The 21,869-nt window shown below is 41.0% G+C and overlaps 1 protein-coding gene across 2 annotated transcripts in view; it reads right to left on the bottom strand.

Moving 5' to 3' along the window:
* Positions 1 to 438: 438 nt before the first annotated feature.
* ADAMTS5 (ADAM metallopeptidase with thrombospondin type 1 motif 5) overlaps positions 439 to 21,869 on the bottom strand; it is a 50,949-nt gene continuing 29,518 nt past the window's right edge. For both annotated transcript variants that reach the window (XM_023238835.2, XM_023238834.2), the window contains 5 exons: positions 15,481 to 15,764; positions 14,281 to 14,464; positions 13,734 to 13,909; positions 11,286 to 11,461; positions 439 to 7,134 (listed from right to left, as the gene is read on the bottom strand). In XM_023238835.2, coding sequence (XP_023094603.1) covers positions 6,567 to 7,134; positions 11,286 to 11,461; positions 13,734 to 13,909; positions 14,281 to 14,464; positions 15,481 to 15,764 — 1,388 coding nt within the window. In that variant the 3' untranslated portion in view covers positions 439 to 6,566. The remainder of the gene's footprint in view (positions 7,135 to 11,285; positions 11,462 to 13,733; positions 13,910 to 14,280; positions 14,465 to 15,480; positions 15,765 to 21,869) is intronic.

Raw genomic sequence — 21,869 nt, 5'->3', positions numbered from 1 at the left:
CCAGGCTCCGAGCCATCAGCCCAGAGCCCGACGCGGGGCTCGAACTCACGGACCGCGAGATCGTGACCTGGCTGAAGTCAGACGCTTAACCGACTGCGCCACCCAGGCGCCCCCAAGTTTGTCTTTAAAGAAGGAAAAATGAAGGTGACTACGTTACTTGCTGTTACTAATTTAACATCAGAATTTCAATACTAGACAGACTTTAGCGAGTGATACTCAGGTAAGAAGAACTTGAAGTAAGAATTCCAAAGTCCCGTAACTAAGGTAGAAGTACTGTCTAAGCCAAATGGAAGAATGGTAAGAAACTGCAGACAGCCTAGGACTTCCTTAAGGACTTCCTTAAGAGCTGGCTTGGTCCTACTCTTATGAGAAAATTAAAAATAAATGGACACTATTTTCCAACTCTAAAACATATTATATGCAGTACATACTTTAACCTAGTTTACAATTAACATTTATTATGCCCACTGAAACCACAAAGCCAATGTTTAATTTTACAGTTTGAAGTCACACATAGGGAAATGCTTTACAAAATAGGATATTGTTCCTCAACGAAAAATATTACATATAGGTCCCAAACGAGTCAGTTCAAGTGGTTTACCTGAATAACAGAACTGTCGTGGAATGCAGGCTACAAGACGCAGTAACGCTTTCAATAGCTGATTCAGGTTCAAAATTTGCCAAAGCGGAAGAGACATTTTAAACAAGACCCGTCTTAGTTTTCCAAGAGTTTTGGTTTTTCAACTGCATTACATTTACTGAAACATACCATCACTTCTGACAAATTGAAGATAATAAGCAGGTCACATTCTACTGCTTATATACAACGACATGAAAATCTTCGGTATTTTACTCTGGCTTGAAATCATGTTTCAAGATATAAAAATCTCCGTTATACCCACTTAGGTTTATTACCTGTCTTTACTCACAAGGCTCTTATATAGAAATCAAAAATTTGTGTCACGGCTCACGTCAAATTAAATATATTTCTGCAATCTGTTTAGGTATCTGCAGTCTATTTACAAAGCATGTGCATGATTTCCTCTAATAAACATACTAAGTGGAAGCAGTATTTGTCAACTCCTACATTGATGTCATGGCTGAGCATGTAACGCAAAGACACCATCCGGAGACAATATATTTTTCTTAATCGAAAGTCTAGTCTTACAAAGTCACACACAATATGATCTCCTATTCTAATTATACTCTCTGAGGTGTTTCTAATATGCTGTGGGTTGTTAAAGAAAAGACCAAGAAAGAGTTGTCAAGGGTTTACCATGGACATAAAATATTGCAGAGCTTAAAAAAAAAAGTCAGGCTAAATACACACAAAAGCTTGTGTATCGGAAACAAAAAGTTAGTTTGAAAGGAACACGGATGGTTTAGTAAGTGCTGAAACACGACTCCTCTAAAAGTCTGTTCCTCTAGCCTGACACTCTTCAAGTCTCGATGTCACCTTAAATATCCTGGATGTACCTATAGCTTATGTCACTGAACCCTGCTGATCAGGCTGACCATTTGATGCATTTCCCAAACATGGAGTATCAAGTTGTGCCCCGCCTAGACCAAAAACTTAAAAGAATTCTTTTTTTTTTTTTTTTTGCAAATTGAAAAATCATGTAGAACAAAATAGTGAGTCCGAAGTAACATATTTGATAGTTGGTCACTGATCAATATTAGCACCTTTATAAAAATTACACTGGATGTGCCAAAAAGAAACTGAAAAAAAATATATGCTGTTTTATTTACAAATCACAGTTTTCCTCACAGTGTTAGACTTTGGATCACTCTGATGTGGCCGTGCCTTATAAGATGATGGGCCATTTGGTTTTTCATTTGACCTATGACAGTCCATATGGACCAGTTGGTGGAGCTCCAGGATAAGAACCACAGGTAGCCAATTTATCACTAAAGTGCTACTATATTGGGAAGGTGCAATTAACTGGGTTGGCTAATATGTACATTTCAGTCTTCCTCTCTTTTAAAACCAACAACTTCTAGCAACTATACCTTCATTATTTTCCCCATAAAATCTGCATTGAGAACTATGGTATCATTACACCAGAAAGACATTTGGCAGATGAATACTTCTCTGATCTGAACATCATGTGTATTTCCAGTTTCTTTATCTCACTAATGTAACGGGTTCTTGTTTCAATATGTTCCTGCGCTAACTGATTAGAATATAATTATGCATTATAGACTGATGTGTTTCATGATCATATAACTTCAGACGTCATTTCTCTAGTTCGTGCTAGCAAGGAGGCCATTAGGGAGTTTTCTGGGGTTTTTTCAGTGTACTAATTACCTAAAATGGTCTGTCTGACAATCTAAAACTATAGGTGTTGGCAAATGAGAAAAATGATAGAGAAAACATACAAGTTCCTTTCCTGTGTGTTTAAATGATAGACTGGCTCTATGATAGCTCTGGATGACCATTTCTATACTCATGGTTATTCATTTATTAACTTTGAAATGTTAAAAAAATATAAGGTATTTTTATCACCTCCACTTAATCATAAATAGATCAGTAATATTCACCAATCCTCAGCCATAAACTATTAGCAAAATTTGGCCATTATTAAATCCAATCTTGTTTCACAAAGAGTGACCTCTAAGTCATACACAAGTCCTGGACTTCATTGAATCTGGCTGCTGTGCTCACCTAAACCATTACAATGACCTTGTTATTAAGGAATGAGTCAGTGGGGGAAACATCAGAGCCAGAGATGGATCTGGTCAGTTGAATATCCAGGGGTGCTTTGCCTTATTACTGTGACCAGACTGAAATCACAGTCAGAGGCAAGCTGATGTGATTAAAGATGTCCTTGCTTGTCCCAAGTCCTATTTTCACTCCACGAGATTCATTAGCAGTAGTACAAAGTGACATTCTATCAACGGAGACCCCATATTTGTAGCAACGTTCATGATTACTAGTATTTAAATCACTTAAATGCAATTTGTTTACTCTAACTATAGGATCCTGCCAATGCTAGAGAATAAATGGTATTAATTTTTAAGGAGTGTTTTTAAAGCAGCAAAGGACAGTATTTGGTTTTATCATCACTGATAGCTCTTGGGACATTGTGTGCACACAAATTTCACGTATCAACAGCTCCCTGTCCGCGTTTATCACTGGTATCAGGGATTCTGAACTGTATCTTAGCTTCTGTGGGAAGCTTCCAGGCTATCTATACACCAAGTTGAGAACTTAGGCTTCAGTTGCTTGAATAAGGGTTCTTCTTATCTGTGACTTGGAAAAACTAGTATTAACGAAACCCAACAGACTTATTAATGTAACTACAAGTAACGAATACCACTAGTTAAGAAAAAGTAAGTTTAAAACTTCCTTAGAGAGGAAGACTACAGTATCAGAATAAGGATACGTGAGGAATATATACATATACGCCTGTTTCACGCAGAAAGCCTTCTGTAAAAAAATACAAAAGCAACCAGTGCTGTATATTATGTAAACTCACAAAGTGTACTTTATACACAAACATGAAGCATAAATTAAAAGTAGGACAACAGCAAAACTTTTTAAATATAGAATTTGCACATATCTTTGTTAAATAAGAATAAATACTTTTATCACACAAATTCACATACCAGTCGCAAAAACAATAAATTACATTTTTTTTTTCAGTGCTGCAACTTTATTTTTGTTTGTGATTAATCCCTTCATTCTTAGTTTCATGGGATAAAACTGTTTCCACAGGAAGGCAAAGGACGTTGAATTTACTGAACAAATTAAAACAATGCCCTGAAACCTTTAAACAACAAGGCAGGGCTTAATTTGGCCTCTTCTGTTCCAGAAGAAAAAGATGTCATTTTCTTCTGGGCTCCCTCTATTTAGTGACACTGAATCCGGAGTGTTTAGTTTTGTGGGATTAGATTCTGACTATCCTGAGCATTTTCAGACAAACTTTTTTCCTCGAGGAAGGAGCCTCAGCATCGTGAATCCTGGACTCTTCATTCACGATGCAACTATGGAAAGGGGAAATGCAGAGTCCAACATTAGACTGGACTGAATTAGATTTCATTATAGGGGATTTTCCCTTTATCATTCCTTTTATCTACTGAACACTCCATTTCTCTGAATTTCAGTTTCCAGTCTGTATCGCTTTTCTCAGGAGTTTAGATAGACATACATTCCTCAGTCAAACTATTGATACTCGTATGAAAAAACTAAAGAAAACTCCTTAAAAGCACGGAATAGTGGTTTATTCCTTTTAAGCTCTCTAGGATTGTTTCAATGAGAAGTATAAAACTTCACTGTTTGGGGGGAAAATAAATGATAAATCATACTAAAAAAATCTATGAATACAGTATAGACAAGCAGAGTAGGAGACAAACATGGCTGCCCTTCAATTATTTTTTTTCATGCTGCTATGAATAGGACAACAAAAGATAAAAACAAATTTTGTCCCAGTTGAGTTACTTGATTAAAATTATTTTGAAAACTGGGAAAAAGTCAGGTTGGCCTGGCTATTAATTCTTTTGGAATAGTCAAATAGTCGGTATGATTTAAAATTCTTTTCCGAGTGATTTGAACAGCATTGTTTCCTGTCCCTGATATCTGGTGACCTCCATCAAATGTAGGTGACCAGCTCTATAGAGGACTCATTTCTCTAATGAATAATTTATTAAGAGTAAATGACCATGTCTAAAGCAAAGTCAGTCGATGAGAAGCCAAAGGAAGATTAACAGTTTTGTAAAATGTTATTTTGTTTCACCAAATAATTTCTTAAGAAAATACTTAAAACAGTGAGACCTCCATTCTCCTCACCCACTGAAATCAATGTGATCTAGCAAGATCAATTACATAATTATTTTATATTAAAAATATTTTCTAATAAAAATAAACTCTGGTGAGCTTTAAGGGAACTCAAACAATTGTCCCCTAATATCTTTATATGCAAATCTCTAATAATAGGCACATTTGGTATGATTATTATAAAGTTTTATATAAAACAATTGGCTTTGTAATCTTTCATAAAGAAAAAGAAATCCCGATGAATTTGAACACCTTGGATTTTCTGAGCTATGGGGTAGAGGGGTGCAGTTGACCGTTTACAAAGAGATTTTTAGGCAGTCAATTGTAAAAAAAATTCCATATCTAACACCCAAACGTACAACCTACCTAGACAGGCTATGGAAACAGAAGCAACAAACTTCTCAAAAATCGTCCCGTTTCATCAAACACTTACTGATACAACCAAGTGCTTTCCAACTGGGAAAAATCTTACGGACAGTATCAGTATACTTGGATTTAAAAAGACAATGCAAAGAATCACTGCCTGTATGGTGTGGAAACAGTCTTATTAATATTAACCACTATTTTTTTTTTCCTTTTGCAAGAGCCACATATACGATAATCACTTCTAGATGTGGCTAACTCCAAAGTGATCTTTAATATTCCTATCAAACTAAATCAACAAGTACAAAACATTGCGGGTCTTAACAGAACCCTTGAACAAAACATACAAGCGAAAACAAATGCATTTTCAAGGCTGGCTGGTAAGAGGTATACCAGCGTTGAACGTGTCAGATGTGATTAGAAAACTCTCTGCCATGTGTTTTGTACGAATATTACACAAGGTAGGATATTAGCTGGAAGCCTCTGAAAGGGCAAGCAGTGTGAAGATATAAATCGAAAATTTATATTTGTGTGTTTTTCTGCCTTTTAAATTCTAACACGAGGAAACTAGTGTTTAGACTCTTGAATACGCCTAACATACACACACGCAAACACTACATCTACATCCTAATTATGCATTCATTTGGCTGGCTGCCTGAAAAAATACAGGCAGTTGACGTTTAAGTAAATGGATCGGTGTATCTATTTAAATGACCAGCTACGCGGAGATCCTTTTCCTTTTTAGAATTTCGCAGAAGATGCTTCCTGTCAAAACGGTTTTTGACTAAAATCTGATCTCCTGTCGTCTGAAAGTATGTGAAATCTTGTGAAAACAGCAGCAGGTTCTTAATTTCCAGTAAATCATCCACAGCTCTTTCTGGAAACTGGAAGGAGTTGAAATAGCTGCAGACCTACTTTGGTCAAACATTTTTTATAGAAATATATATATATATATATATATATTTTTAATAGAACCAAGTGATATAAAGTGACATACCAAGGGAGAATGATTTACAAACAGTAAAAATAAGCTACTGTGTATTATGGATGAAAATGATTATGATGCCTTTGAAGACATTCTATAAGAGGTAGGTGACAAAGGGGAGACTGTTCTGCCATCTTCAAATGTCCCCTGATTCTACATTCACCAGTGTTTTTTCATTCTTGTAGCCCAGGGGATGTTCAATAACTCCCAAGTTTTTCTGTATTCCAAGGTCACTACTGTCGCACGAAGCAGTGCACATCTCCATTTGGTCACAGAGAGCAGATTCTGCCCATAATTAGACTCCTGTTGACAATGACATTGAAGCGTGACTTTCTGTGCTTCAGGTAGACCTTTTGTTTACCACGATTGATCACCACCATTTGCCACGACCGATCAGTGATGAATCATCCAGTTAGCTCTGCGTAAGCTCATGACCACAGGCTAACATTTCTTTAGCAAACATTGCTTAAACGCAGAAGGCCTCTGGGAGAGAAGGCATCCCTTCGCTAACTTCCGGTTTGCATCCTGGCACTGGACCGTCCGGGTGTGCCAGCCCGTATCACAGGTCCTGGAACAGGCGAGCCATGGGCCTGTCACCCACTGCAACTGTGGAGTGTGTGAGCCCACTTTATTGCTGCCGTGGCTACTGACAGAGTTTACTTTTTGGGTGGACTTCTTGGGAACGAAAAAACTGTAGCGGACATCTAATGCTTTAGTTGGATCTGTTGCAAGAATCTGCACTATTAGAATTTCCTTCGTGGCTGAGTAGCCCATCCCATGCAAGAAGTCATCCCTGTGGCTCCAACCACTGTAGTTCATGACTGTTCCATTGATGTCGATGATGGTTTCCGAGGTGGAGATCATGTACTTCCCATTGATAAGGTACTCACCATTTTTCTTCTTCAGGGCTAAGTAGGCAGTGAATCGAGTCTGGTCTTTGGCTTTGAACTGTCGGACTTTTATGTGGGTTGCCCCTTCGGGGATCCTCACCACATCAGTGTAACCCTTACTGGAAGCAGGAATGTCCACAGAGGAGAGAGAGGGAGACAAAGAAGGAAAAATAAGTAAACACTTAGTAAACGGAGAAACAAATACGAGTTCTCTAAAAGTCTTACCTTATCTTCACACGTTTTAATGTAGTGAAGAGATTAGTTAAAAATTGGCTTCAAAAATTAGTTTCCTTATAACAAAATAAAATTGTGAGTAGACTATGAGAGTATATACATTTTTATTGTGATGTTCAAAATTAGGATGATGTTAACAACCTCCCTTCGTTTTAAAACGTACACCAACTTTATTTAGATTTTCAAACACATTGCACACTCTTACCAAATCCTATCATCTTTACAAAGCTCCTTTATGTTCTTTTGGCACAAAATGGGATATGTGTAAAAACTAACAAAAATCCGCCCTCAGTCTCATAGAAATCTTTAAATTAACGAGTCTCAGATTTGTCTGCAGACTAAAATCAAGCAGAGGTCTTTTAAAAATTTAAATCCCCAGACCCCACACCAATTAAATCCCATCTGTCAGGATGGGAAGAGACAGCAGGATTTTGGGAGTCGTTCCAAATGTGCAGAATAGTTGGGGAACCACAGATTTAACTGATGAACTAGAGACACAGTAGAAGTTCTGTTTCTATTTCTACTAGAACTCTGGATTATTTGAGCAGAACACCAATGGAATGTAAAATTCTGTAAGTGGGTAACCATCGCTGACTAGTATCATCAAAACAAAAAAAAAAGTGAATCTTTAATGCTATAGCAAATTTCCTCAAATGCTGTGTCCATGAAACTTACGACAGATAAAGTGAGGCTATGTGATGGGTGACAAATAAGGTAGGTCTCGAACGACCCATCATATGCTCCAGAATATGGGCAAAGGCATCAATATCTCTAATATCCACAGCTTTTGAAAAAGGCCAGGACAGAAATGCTAATTGAGCACCAAGAGACTCTACGTGTAAGGAGTCATCTTTGTGAAAATCTCTGCCTCCATAAGTAATTTGATAATAAGGTCCCCATATGTTTTACTTTCTTAGTTATTTGAATAGAAACAAATTGCCCGTGTAGTGTGGTGTGTGTGAAATTTAATGATCTGCTGCTAAATTCTTACTCAGGTTGAGGGGTTATGGGGCAACTAATTCGTACCCTGAAAATCCCTAAGGTATTTGCCCTGCCCAGGCATTTCCTCTGAATCCAGAGAGGGGCTCCTCCCCAGGGAAATCCTTTTGTGTGTTGGGAATCTGATGGACAGCGACTGCCACTTTCTATTGTGTTGGGAGAAAGAAGATGCAAGGCTGACGATACTGCTTACCCATCCAACTGGACTCATTATTTTTATTTTTGTAATACATTTTGCCTTAGAATTTGTTACGGGACTTACTTTTTTTGAAATATCTAGGATCAAGAGATCATAGGCAAACCTACCGTGGCTCGAAACATAACCTGGAGGGGTGTTGGAGAAGATATCTCATCTTACGTAGGAAGCATATAAAGTGGAGGTGTATTAAAGTATTTGAACAGGTGCACTCCAGAGCCGGTGGCAGTGCTGGGCTCCAAAGCCATGGCCCCTTACTCTTACTTTATGCTCCTTTCCCAACATCCCCATGTGCGACACCCTTACCTCTGCCAGTCACACTTTATAACCGTTACAGGAAAATACGTTCTGATTATATACAGAGTTTAAGTGACGCCGAACAGGATGTCAAGAAAATAAAGAATGAAGGGTAAGGGAATCAGGTAGGAGAGCTTTTTTGTTTTGTTTTGTTTGTTTTTTTGTTTTAAATCCTTATTCCTTAGCGTTCCTCATATTCGTGAGAATCAGTTGGGATTATCAGCCATTGCAGGAGGTCTTGAGACTGACCTTCCCAAGGCAGCGGGAGGTAGGAGGCCTAGTGCCTTGATTTCTTAGGGCCTCAATAAAATATGATTCTCTTACTCTCCTGATACTGAGCAAGAGGAGGACGGAGCTGCCATTTACTGAGGTGAGGAACATTGAGGGAGGAGTGAATTAAGATTAGGGTCGTATTTGTCAAGAGGTGTGAGCTTGCTGAAATATTTTAATATGCATCATCTCCTCTGATGCACATAGCAATATTAACTTGCAAGATAATTACTATTAATTCCATTCTACTCTCACGAATTCTGATTGTAGGGGTTCCTGGGTGGCTCAGGCGGTTAGGCATCCGACTTCGGCTCAGGTCATGATCTCACAGATCGTGAGTTCGAGCCCCGTGTCGGGCTCTGTGCTGACAGCTCAGAGCTTGGCCCCTGCTTCAGATTCTGTGTCTCCCTCTCTCTTTGCCCCTTCCCCGCTCATGCTCTGTCTCTGTCTCTCTCTTTCCCCAACATAAGTAAACATTAAAAAAAAAAAAAGAATTCTGATAGTAAAAAAAATATAAAAGCGACTCTTCAAAGATCACATGATGTTCGTCACTGAGTCAGAGCTTGACTGTCAAGATTTCAGCTCCAAGATCAATGTCCTTTCTCATATGTCACATTTGACCAAGGTAATTTATCTAATAGTTCAACAGTCATATCACACAATATAATCTTGGTTAAATCAACTGACAAGCTGCTGTGTCACCCACCACTCGTCGCTACCGTGAATTTCTTCATCTTTTCATGTGACAATGAACATGCAGATATTGGTTGTCAATACAGAGACAAAATGCTAAATTTAGTACTTTAAAAAGTGGCTTCTAAGCTTATGTAGGAAAAATGCATAGCATATAGTACTTAAGGTATTTTATTTCTTATTTGATTCTTGAACTTCTTCCCTTCCCCTTCCTTTTTTTTTTTAAATAAGATAGCCTTCTCATCTTATGACCTAAGGCATAGCCTTTGCTTTAGCATTTAACAACCGTGCAAAATTAGATAAGCCCTACACTTTCAGAGTCCCAGTTTCCTCATCTGTAAAACAAAAAGGTATACTTCATCATTTCTAAGGTGTCTTGCACCTTGGCAATATATACAAATGCAGTATGTAATTGACATGCAGGGTATTTTACAGAGATGGCTCAATACAGTCCGATGAATCGCTAGCAAACGAGATTAGTAATGCATCTTTTAACTCAGAATAGATTCTGCAGACATACAATTTTTTTATTATATCAAAGATAATTTCCAGTGGTTCATAATAACATGGCATGTGACTATTTTAATAAATCCTTATTGTTCATCGGGTTTGCATATTACCTGCCGGTAAAGACAATACACCACACACATCAAGAATGCATGCGTACCGGGCCAACACTACTCAGCGAAAGAGTGGTTTGAGAAAGGGGAAAGACAATCCTGCATTCCAGCAGACTTTTTAGCCTGCTCCCTCCTCCTAGCTGATACCATAATATTTCATGCCAAAATGTGGGTACTTTATTTTTATTATTTTTTTAAGTTTATTTATTTTGATAGAGAGAGAGTGAGCAGGGAAGGCGCTGAGACAGAGAGAGAAGGGGAGAGAGAGAGAATCCCGAGCAGGCTCTGCACCATCAGCATGCAGCCTGATGCGGGACTCGAACCCACCAACCATGAGATCAGGACCTGAGCCGGAACCAAGAGTTGGGCGTTGAATGGACTGAACCACTCAGACGCCCCCCCAAAACTGGATACTTTATACATTTACATACTTAAAACAAAAGCATAATCAAGGACCATGACAGGAAGCAGACATTACTGCATATATTTCTTTATAGAGAAGATTTAAACCTGCAGAGGTCACTATAAAATGGGATTGCTGTCTCTATCACCGCAGTTAACTTACAGGTCTTCTCAAGAAAAATACAGCCTAATGAAAAATCCTTTGTAAAATGAAATCGTTATGATGCAAACTGGCCATCCTTCCCTAAATTATGCTTCCGAAATAAGAGATGCTTCAGAAATAGCGAGATGGCTAGCAGGGATCCCACCGACTTTTCCTTCTGAGTGTTCCCACTCTGCAAGACCTTGACCCTGATCAGAGCCATTGCGGTTTATTTGCCACCAGAGGCAACCAGAGCTTTCTCATCTCCCTCCCCGGTTCTCAAGTGGACCCTATGTTACTGGAGCCATGCTGGACCCCTTCACGGATGGCTCGTGACGTAGCATGAGTCACCCTTTCAGTTTCTCAAGGCTAAAGCTTTGTCCCATGCACGTAAGGGCAAGGGTTCTACCCCCTCACCTTTTTTTATTGAAGGTCCCGACCACCTTGGTGCAACTGGAGTTGTCTCCCCCGCACACTGCGCACTTGTCATACTGCAGCCTGGAGCCGATGATGCCGTCACAGCCAGTCCGGACACACTTCCCCCGGACGCACACGGAGTTACTATACGGCCTGCATTCGGTCCCATCCGTCACCTGAATAACGAGGCTCACGTTAGCGGCGGGAGATACTTGTGCCCAGGTGGTTTGGTTTGCACAGTAAGAGAGCAAGTTTTGAGTTTGATCAGGACACTACATCGAAAAATGAACAAACAACCGAAAAAGCATAGTTCCCAGGAGTATCTAACCGAAACATCCTCGACATATTGGCAGAAGGAAGATCTGAGATAAATCTCAGTTATGCACTTTCTCTCTTGAGCCTAATTCCAAATGTGCCAGGAGACCCAAGGTCGTCCTCTCCCTTTCTGTATCCCGAGCATGTTCCCATGGTATCGTCTCACCTTTTTACATTGCTAGAAACGATCGTTTCACTTCGCATGTGGGACGTGTCCCTTGTGCGGAAAATGAGCAAGCTCAAGATGGTAGAGATCTGGGGCGCCTGGGTGGCTCGGTCGGTTGGGCATCTGACTGCAGCTCACGATCTGGTGGTTTGTGGGTTCAAGCCCTGCCCTGGGCTCTGTGCTGACAGCTCAGAGCCTGGAGCCTGCTTCGGATTCTGGTCTGCCCCTCCCATACTCATGCTCTGTCTCTCTCTGTTTCTCAATAATAAATAAACATTTTACAAAGCTTAAAAAAAAAAAAGATGGCAGAGATCCTTCTTGGTGGCATAATTGTTACTCTAGTGATGCATTTGAAAGTCTACACTTGACATCCAAACCTCCTTGTGGTTGAAAAGCATGCCCTATCGTGTGTTGAACCGTCAGACATTGAAATAGACACAAACATATTAGTGCAGAAAAGGAGTCTGGGGAAGTTAGAGCAAAGTACTTACTAGAAGATACTGAATACATTTGAAGTAAAGGAATCACACCCCAAAATAGTATATATTTTAAAAACTAGCTATAAAATAGTATGAATATGCACCCTGTGGTTTGTGCATGTGAGTGTATATAAATAGCATATGTAGTCATATGTATAAATAAACTTGTATTTTGCATTTGGGTATCTACTACTATTTTCATATATGTGTGTGAGTATGTGAGTGTGTATATGTGTGCAAAGTGAAGTGGGGTATACTTCAGCAGACCCACAGGTCTCCAGATGGTGGCATTTCCAGGTGATCTTATTTGTCACAGTTTTTAAATGAAATTGTATTATTATTTTTTTCTTAAAATTTTTTAAATTCTTTTTTATTTATTTTTTGAAGGAGAGAGAGAGAGAGAGAGAGCATGAGCGGGGGAAGAGCAGAGAGAGAGGGAGACAGAATTTGAAGCAGGCTCCAGGCTCCGAGCGGTCAGCACAGAGCCCGACGCGGGGCTCGAGCCCACGAACCGTGAGATCATGACCTGAGCCGAAGTCAGATGCTCAACCGACTGAGCCACCCAGGCACCCCGAAAATGTATTATTTTACAATGAAAAGAGAAAGTATTTTCAAAATGACTTAAGGTGGATGTTAACTTCTGTTTTCAGTAATATGTCACACATATCTGAAGGCCAATTTCAGAGGCAGTTTTAAATGCAGCACCTGTTTACAAATTAGATAAACAGTATTTTAAATTGCTGCATACCATTCACTGTGAGAAATAAAACTGTTAGTAACTTAGCAAATGCTTTCCTGTGAAAAATGAGGGATAATTTCATGCACATATATCATAACGCATCTAACTATAGGGATATGAATTCATATTATGGGTGTAAGACATTTAACAGTCTGGGTCAGAGATGATGATCTTGAAACCGACTTTCATGAATCACCAAAGGAATTTTTTTTTAATTTTTTTAAATGTTTACTTATTTTTGAGAGAGACAGGGTATGAACGGGAGAGGGGCAGACAGAGAGGGAGACATAGAATCTGAAGCGGCCTCCAGGCTCTGAGCTGTCAGCACAGAGCCCGACGCGGGGCTCGAACTCACAAGCCGCGAGACCATGACCTGAGCCGAAGTCGGACGCTTAACCGACTGAGCCACCCAAGGTGCCCCGCCAAAGGAATTCTTAATTAAACAATGGAAAAATAGAAAGCTTTCTTGCTTATTTTGAAGTTGAAGTCAAACCACACCTTCCCTGACAGAGAGCTACGTTTTTCAAAAGTAGCTTTTGAGATATTGACTTGTTTTGTTTGTACAGAATAATTTCTTGTTCTTTGTGTAAGGTTTGAGAACACAGACCTCCTAGAGATGAAAAGAAAACCCTCCAAAATCTAGCCACTCCAGGAATAATGACTGTTTATATTTGGTAGCTCTAGGTTTTATTCTACCAAATGATCTCCAGCAAGGCTCGACGGCTTCTGGACAGGCGGTGGGCAGTTACCTTTGGAGAAAACACCACGTAGTAACCAGTCCCCTTAGCTCTGCAGGTCAGTTTGCACACATCCCCCAGCAGGACACCTGCGTATTTGGGGACCCATTCCACAAATGTCTTGACTCCTTTCGCATCAGACTGATATCCATTTTTGGCCTCACACTGTTCGTGACGGAAAGATTTCCCTAAAAAACAAACAGGTCATGTGATTACTTTACCTACTCTGAACCTGAGACATAATCTTGTGCTTTTCAATAAATTTCAGGAGAAGGCGCAAACTTCTTTCTTTGCGAGCCTCTTGACACACAAGGGTGGGAGGGTTTTATCTGTACATGGAGTTGAAAACAACCATTATTTTCTTCCTACTCTCTGAATACCGAGTTGCTTTTAATAACCGTTTAAAAATCACTCATGCATCTGTTATTAATTCGCACACTGGTGGAACCGTGAAGTACAAGATTAATAGTCTATTTCTCTAGCCTCCTTTATTTATTACTGCTAGAATACAGGTTACAAGTGGCACATGGTGGGTTGCTGACACTTGGGAGCAGCGTACCGTTGGGTGGGCAGGGCGTGACGCTGCAGGAACGGTAGATGGCCCTCTTCCCCGTGCAGTAGCGACCGCTGTTTCTGGGTGCGGGGTTATTGCAATGGCGATAGGCAAACTGCACTCCTCCCCCGCACGAGCGAGAACACTGGCCCCAGGGCCCCCAGGATCCCCAGTTGCCATGGCTTGATGTCTGAAAGAGAAAATAGAAGAGATTTCTAACTCAGAAAGGAGAAAAACATTCAAGACGTGCACTTGGAAATCATCTGCATTCAATGACATAATGGAAACTGCATCCCAGGTGTAAATTTTCACTGAGTTGGGCACGGTCACAGATATTGGACGTTCTGGAATGACAGTGCAATTCCAATTCTAAGCAATTCCTCTTTTCTGCTCCCTGCCGTCCCGTGGCACTAGGATCTGAATGTTTCCCTGTCAGTATTGAGCACACTGCAAGGATCACTCCTGGTTCCTCTGGGCCTTCTGATACTGCCCATTTCCGTCAATAACCACGGCCCTACAGCTAACTTTTTGTCAGCTGTGATTCCGCATTTTTAGCAAGCTATATGCCGCTGTGGCCTTTGCACGATGCCTGGCATGGCTGATCGTATTTATGGTTTTCTCCCTCTTTAGCACCTAAGTTCTGCATCCTTTTGTTGACATCACGCATCCCATCTGAAACAGATCCTGTCACACGCATAACCATATTTGACGTGAGTTTGGCTTAGTTCCTGATAAGACTAGAGTCCTTCTCTGTCGAGAGGAAATATGACGAATATCAAAGAGCACCCACACCCTCACGCACTCACGCTACGTGTAACTGCACCACAGGGAATGATTAGCTCTGTTCTGACGCCCTAGGGGTCTACGACTCTGGCAACTGCAGCAGGAAGACGAGAGGGGCCGCAGGGAAGAACGCTATAAACTCCTTTGCGGAAGGAACGGGCGAAGAGCTCTGGCTGCTGTTGGGGCATCTGAGAATGCGTGGTTGTGTAACAGTCTTGAAAGACAAGCACTGTGCGTGTGTATGTCAACGCTCTCCTCGGGACCTTGAAAAGCGGAGGAGACTGAGCAAATGCTCCGCTTGAGCCTTTCAAGGAAAAATATCTTCACTAGGAAATAAAGCCTTCTGGTGATAGCACCCACACATGTCACCGGAATGTTCTTCAGATCCTGCGTCCCCAGGCATTGCGTGACAAAATCACTTACTGAATAATATTTTTTCTTGGTCTTGTCCACACACTTGCCCTGCAGGCAAATCCTCCCTTTCCCACATGGCGTCCCTTCCACGGCTGGCAGCTTCTTGGTCAGACACACCATCTGGCCCTGGCGGACCACGGCACACCACAGGCGAGTGCACACGTCCATGCCAGGGCACACCGAGTACTCAGGCCCGAACGTCAGGTTGCACTGCTGGGTGGCATCATACGTCTGTCCGGGGAGCTCCTCAGGGCCCGATATCTGCTGGCGTGGTACATCTAGCAAACAGTTACCTGAAAGAAAAACCGAGATTGACCGCTGCTCTGTGTTTAGGCTTCTACCTACGCAACTCATGGGTCTGAAAACGCAGCGCTCCAGCTGGTGTGGGACCATAAGCCGGCCACACGTCTGCAGGCTGATGCCCGGGGGCAGGGGCTCCACAGGAGAGGGATGCGGGCACCTCTCTGCATTCACCAACTAACTACCTCCCGGATTTTCACGGGCTACGTACGTGCTCTGGAGTATCTGTGACGATGACTGCGGGATGATCAAGTGAAATTATTTTGTAATAATGAGCTGTAAGAACAGTCACTGTGCTGAGGGGTGAGAGGAAATCGGGACGGACCCGGAGGAAATAAGACAATGGACACAACAGCAGCAAAAACAATAATAATAAATGAGCATTTACAACTCTGAGAAACAGAATTTGTCCATGCGCTCTGTTTATACCCTTCTCCACTGTCAGCCTAGGTCTTCCTCATGTGCCCATCCACGTCCCTCTCCATTAATTCCGTAAATAATTACAAGGGGAGACCTCATTCATTCACTACATCAACAAGCATTTGGTCAGCACCTACGATGTCCCAGCAAACATACTAGATACGGGGAAAACACGAAAACGACCCAGATCTACGCCTTCACGTCTCCCCCCAAAGTGAAGAAAATAAAAGAAATGAGGCATTTCTTCTAGACTTATGTGAATTTTAACTACAGAGCACTCAAGAGCCACAGAATAAAGGAGCAGTAGGCAAAGACAAGACCTAATCTTTGAAACTTTGGGACAAAGCCCTTCTTTTAATTCTTCTTCTTTGTCTCCCATTTGGGTCTAGTCTTGGATGCACCTAGTAGCTGTTGGGTGCTTGAAGCGTGTCACACAAATAAGTTGGTACTCTCCTTACATAGTACTGTGAGAAGCATCAAGGAGTGACGCTGGGGAATCCGTAGAAGTAGGCATACATGCAGGCAAGGTGAACTCATGAGCTGATACACGCCTCCCCTCCCTTCAAAAGCTTCCCGTAAGTATCCCTGCTCAGTGAGTTAGCACCATGAATTGTCTCTGGGCCTACAGGAGCATGCCCATTACCCATCGGTTTCTGCACGTTTTTGTTTACATGATTTTAGGATTTGCTCGCTGATTATTAATAGCACTAAACGTAACAAATATTTACACTATTCTCACTTCTTTCTTAACTTTTTAAAGGTTTATTTATTTTTGAGAGAGAGAGAGAGAGAGAGAGAGAGACAGAGCACTAGCGGGGGAGGAGCAGAGAGAAGAGGGAGACACAGAATCCGAAGCAGGCTCCGGGCTCTGAGCTGTCGGCACAGAGCCCGATGCAGGGCTTGAACCCACGGACCATGAGATCATGACCTGAGCCGAAGTCCGATGCTTAACCGACTGAGCCACCCAAGCACCCCCTCACGTCTTTAAATGTACTCGCTTACTTAATCCTCACAAGAACTCTTTGAGGCAGATTCTAATATTTTCTTTATTTTACAGATAAGAAAACTGAGAAATGAAAACACAGGCCACTGACCCAAGGTCATGTAGCTATGAGGGGTTTATGCTCAGAGCCTGCCTTCCTCATCATATTCCTTCTCGCCTCTGCTTAGCGTGTGGATAGATTTCTCGCTTTTATTGCTGACCGGGCAGGCGTGTGGAGGAATCTTTTAAGTGGTGGATACCCTGCCTGATGGTAGAAACACCTGGTCTAAAGTCTAATTCTGGCAAAACACGAAGTGGCTGAGTATTCTTGACCAAGCTCAGTTAAGCTTCCCCTAATTTTCAAGCTCTGTGGAATCCTTCTCTTCTCACTAGGACACTGTAAGCATAAAATCAACTAACAGAAATATAAAGGGTGACCGGAAATTTACGAAACAATGACAGGTGACTCTACGCTCAACATTATTTAACAATTGTAGACACATGCAAGTCATTCTTCTCACTTAACAAAAGAAAATTCACATTTCAATCCTACTTTCCACTGCGAAAAAGAACAGTTCAGCACATTTTAAGTATACTGCAAATGTTTTCACAACCACGGTCAAGTTTCCTCAAAGTGAATACCTCAGAATTCGTCAATCTGATGGAAGCATTATATGAAAATGAATAAAGAACAGAGTTCCTATTTAGTTTCCGAGCCAGAACGTTTGAAGAGGTAAAGCTTCTGAAGGCGAGCCAGAAAAAGCTTTAAAAATAAGCATCCAGCCAAAGAGAACGCTGGGAGAAAAACATCAAGTTAAAAGAAAAACATCAACATCAAGCCAATAGGAAAGAATGATAGTCAAACCTCACCAAGCTTTGTTTGGAAGACAGTAAGACCAGGCACTGAGAATTCTATGAAAAGCGTTATCTTCATTGCTACACGAGAAGAGAACATTGTATAAACCAGGGAATGCTTGACAGGTGGCTGATGTTACACGAACTGTCAACAAACGTCTGAGACAGCAAGAATACTTTCCGATTCTTCAAAAGTGCTGTTTCAAGAAATTTTTTTATTTTACTGAAAAGCACAGAACTGTAAGACTGTCTAACTAAGGATTAGGCAGGGGAGCCTTTAACGTGTGTGGATACATGTGGCCTGGGTGAACTTCGTTTGTCTTGAGCCAAAATAATTGCCCACCTCTTTGTGGGCTTGCAGTCACTGACCTCTTTCCACCTGGCTAGGAGATGGTGAGCAAAAAGAAACATAGAATTCAATTTGAAATCAACTTCTAACAAGGAGACTTTGGGATGTGGTGTCTCTTTAAAAAGCTTAATACCCAAGTGTTAAAGTTTTGTTTTGTTTTGTGTGGAGTAAAGTTGACACATGATGTTACATTGGTTTCACGCCCAAAGGGTAAGTTTTAAAAATGAGTAACACATTTGCTTTGTTATTAAAAATATGGTGTCTCAGGGGTGCCCGGGTGGCTCAGTCGGGTAAGCGTCCGACTTCAGCTCAGGTCATGATCTCGTGGTTCGTGAGTTCGAGCCCCACGTTGGGCTCTGTGCTGACCGCTCGGAGCCTGGGAGCCTGCTTCAGAGTCTGTGTCTCGCTCTCTCTCTGCCCCTCCCCCACTCACACTCTGTCTGTCTCTGTCTCAAAAATAAATAAACCATAAAAAAATTTAAAAAAAATATGGTATATCAGTTCTATGGTTTTCCCTTAGAGGTCACCTGGGGATGACTTCTTGCTTAAAATAAAATGATTTATTTCAGAATTGCCATTAATTTATTATTCCGGTGTTCTCATCAGGATTTGTTGCTGCATCAGTTTCTGTGTATCCTGAAACATACAGTCTATCAGTTTCATCTATATGCTTAATTATGTCCTTTTGCAATATAAAATAGGTATGGACACCTCTACCAAATGGAATGCTTTCCACTGTTGTGCTAGAGAACAACAATAAAAAACAAGTCCGTCTAGAGCCTATTCTGAATCGCACAGTATACAATATTTAAAACCTAAATCACAGTGGGCTGGATATACATGGTCCATTTTTCTAAAAATATGTATAATTTGGGGGAAGAGCGAAAGAGGATATCTGTCAATCTTTCGGCATCATTTGCATTGACCTCTAAAAGCAGCCATCTACGGTTGACTTTTCTTAATGTGTTGGACTTTCATTCTCCACCACTTCTTCCCATCTATTTCCCGTATTTTTCAACTTATCCTAGTCTGAAATCCTATCTGGGCTCTGCTGGGCTCTCTTCCACAAATTGCCGAATTGTTTTTTTCTTTTCCTCCCTGCTTCCTTTTTTCCCCCTTTGTGTTCACATTTTCTCCATAGAAGAATGGATAGTTTCTAGAAGAAAGGCAACAGAAATGTGTCCATGTTGCATATTCGTTTTTACCAGCCCTGTTCAATTAAATGCTTTAAAGGTGAAAAATTTTAAAAAGTAAAAGGCAGAGATTCGTGATGAGCTATTAAAGGCAAGACGGTGGTAGTCTCTCCATGGCCACAGAGAACGTTAAGGGGGATGCCAGGGAGGCCAGGCCTCCACGAAATGGACTAGAAAAATCTCTGGCCTTTTTCTATCTGATTTCCAGCACTGTTTGTCTTTCATTTCAATGATTAATGAAAATCATCAGATCAAATGTGGTTGTTCTCTATTCTTTTCATATTTTCTCCTCTGTTTCTAGCACGATGGTAATTTTTCTGTTTACTCTTCCTTTCCAATAGCACAGGCATGAAATTAAGCATCGGTCTGAATACCCATGGTGTATCAGAAATCAATGAATATTCCCAATGAAACTTGTCCCCTTTCACTTGCAAGCATATCTCCCCGGCAACTCATAGTTCTTTTAGGTGTTTTTTTTTATATATTTAAAATGTATGTTTATTCTTCATAAACCTATAAAATGATCTTGAAGTTATCTTGGCCTTTCATATATTAATTATGAAATTTATTGTCAACTTGGTTTCCATACAACACTCAGTGCTCATCCCAACAGGTGCCCTCCTCAATGCCCAGCACCCACCCTCTTCTCCCTCCCATCCCCCATCAACACTGTTGGTGGGAATGCAAACTGGTGCAGCTGCTCCGGAAAACAGTGGAGGTTCCTCAAAAAATTAAAAATAGACTTACCCTATGACCCAGCAATAGCACTGCTAGGAATTTACCCAAGGGATACAGGAGTGCTGATGCATAGGGGCACTTGGACCCCAATGTTTATAGGTGTTTATTTGAATGGCTAGCAGTAGAAGAGGAAGTGATGTATTACAGGCCAGGTGACAGAGACACCTTGAGGCCATTGACAACGCACAGACCATTGTCGCTAACCAAAGGCAATTCCAGGGATCTGTTGGTGACACCGTCACAAGCTTGAAGTGCACTGTTTACGGCAATGTTACGCCGAGGAAATTAGATGAAAAAGTCTCCTTGTTATAGGGTGAAGCATAGCTGTTTAAAAATACCAGTCCTTTAAATATGTCCTTATTTGCAGACTCTTTTTAAAGAATACATTTGCTGTGAAAATCAAGATACTGTCATGAATGGCCTGGAGTTTTATGAGTGTTGCCTTAAAAACTGAATGTTAAGATCTTGTTATTAGCGTTATAGTCTACACTGGATTCAGAGAACTGGTTCTCTAATACCATTTTATCTCCAAAGTTCTGTGTTTAGTAGATGGCTGTAAACTTAGCTCTTCAAGTATGTCCCATGTTAATATTTCAAAGCTGTCTCTAGATTTTCCTTAGCAGCCTGTGTCAAGGGTCCTCTTGAGCTGCACCTGTTTGGGGGGTGGCCTTCTTCATCACCTCGCACCGTGGACTTCGGGATAGAGTGGACACAGCTATCTTTTTGGCTTCACGGTTATTAGCCTTTGAGAAAAGAAATTCAGCAACCTGCTTCCACCGCACAATTTCTCTGCCGGTGCTTACCTTGATTTTTGGGGATCACAGTCCTCGCCAGCTTGCATAGAGCTAAGTTGTATAAACGCTGCAGAATGTCTACAAGTATCTTGGCGAGGCTGGTGGGGGAGTGCCCCTGAGACGTGGCTTCTCCTTTTCTGAATCACAAATCGGCAGTCCAGTTATTTTAGCCTGTGCGTGTTGACTTTTCAACCGTAACCTAATTGTTACATACTTCTTGTTGGAATGAAATCAGGAAACACTCAGTATTAATGAATTTAAATTTGGCAGTGGGAGAGTGCTACAAATGTCCAGCTACTTCTGGCTAATAATTTTAAAAACAAATCAAATCATGGGAATTTAACTGAGCTTTAAGACCTCATTTCTCTAGCACTGGTGGGAAGGAGATGGATGAGCTCTTTATCCATGAATAGACTTTCCAGACAAGGAACTCTTTAGACACCTTCTAAAAATTGTATAAATTTTGTGAGAGTATCTCCTTGGCTTTGCTGCCTTTATATTAGTGTCGCAATTTAATCAATTTCATCTTCCTACAGAGCAAATCATTTTTTTCTGAGCATCGATCATTGTATCACATGGAAACATAGAGGTACCTTCGGGGATTATGGTGATATGATACCATGTTTGACCTTTAGGCCAAAGGTACGAGACCTCTGAGCTTTTAGGGCTACATTTTACAGCTTTTCTGGTTTCTCCTTCATTGTCAAATGATATCCCTTCTTGCTCTCAGTTTACCTGCCAGAAGTTCCCCCTGACCCCTGCCATGA

Source organism: Felis catus, chromosome C2, assembly GCF_018350175.1.
Source record: "Felis catus isolate Fca126 chromosome C2, F.catus_Fca126_mat1.0, whole genome shotgun sequence".
Lineage (NCBI taxonomy): Eukaryota > Metazoa > Chordata > Mammalia > Carnivora > Felidae > Felis > Felis catus.
Note: the sequence above shows the minus strand (reverse complement) of the source record. Positions and strands in the feature narration are given on the sequence as shown.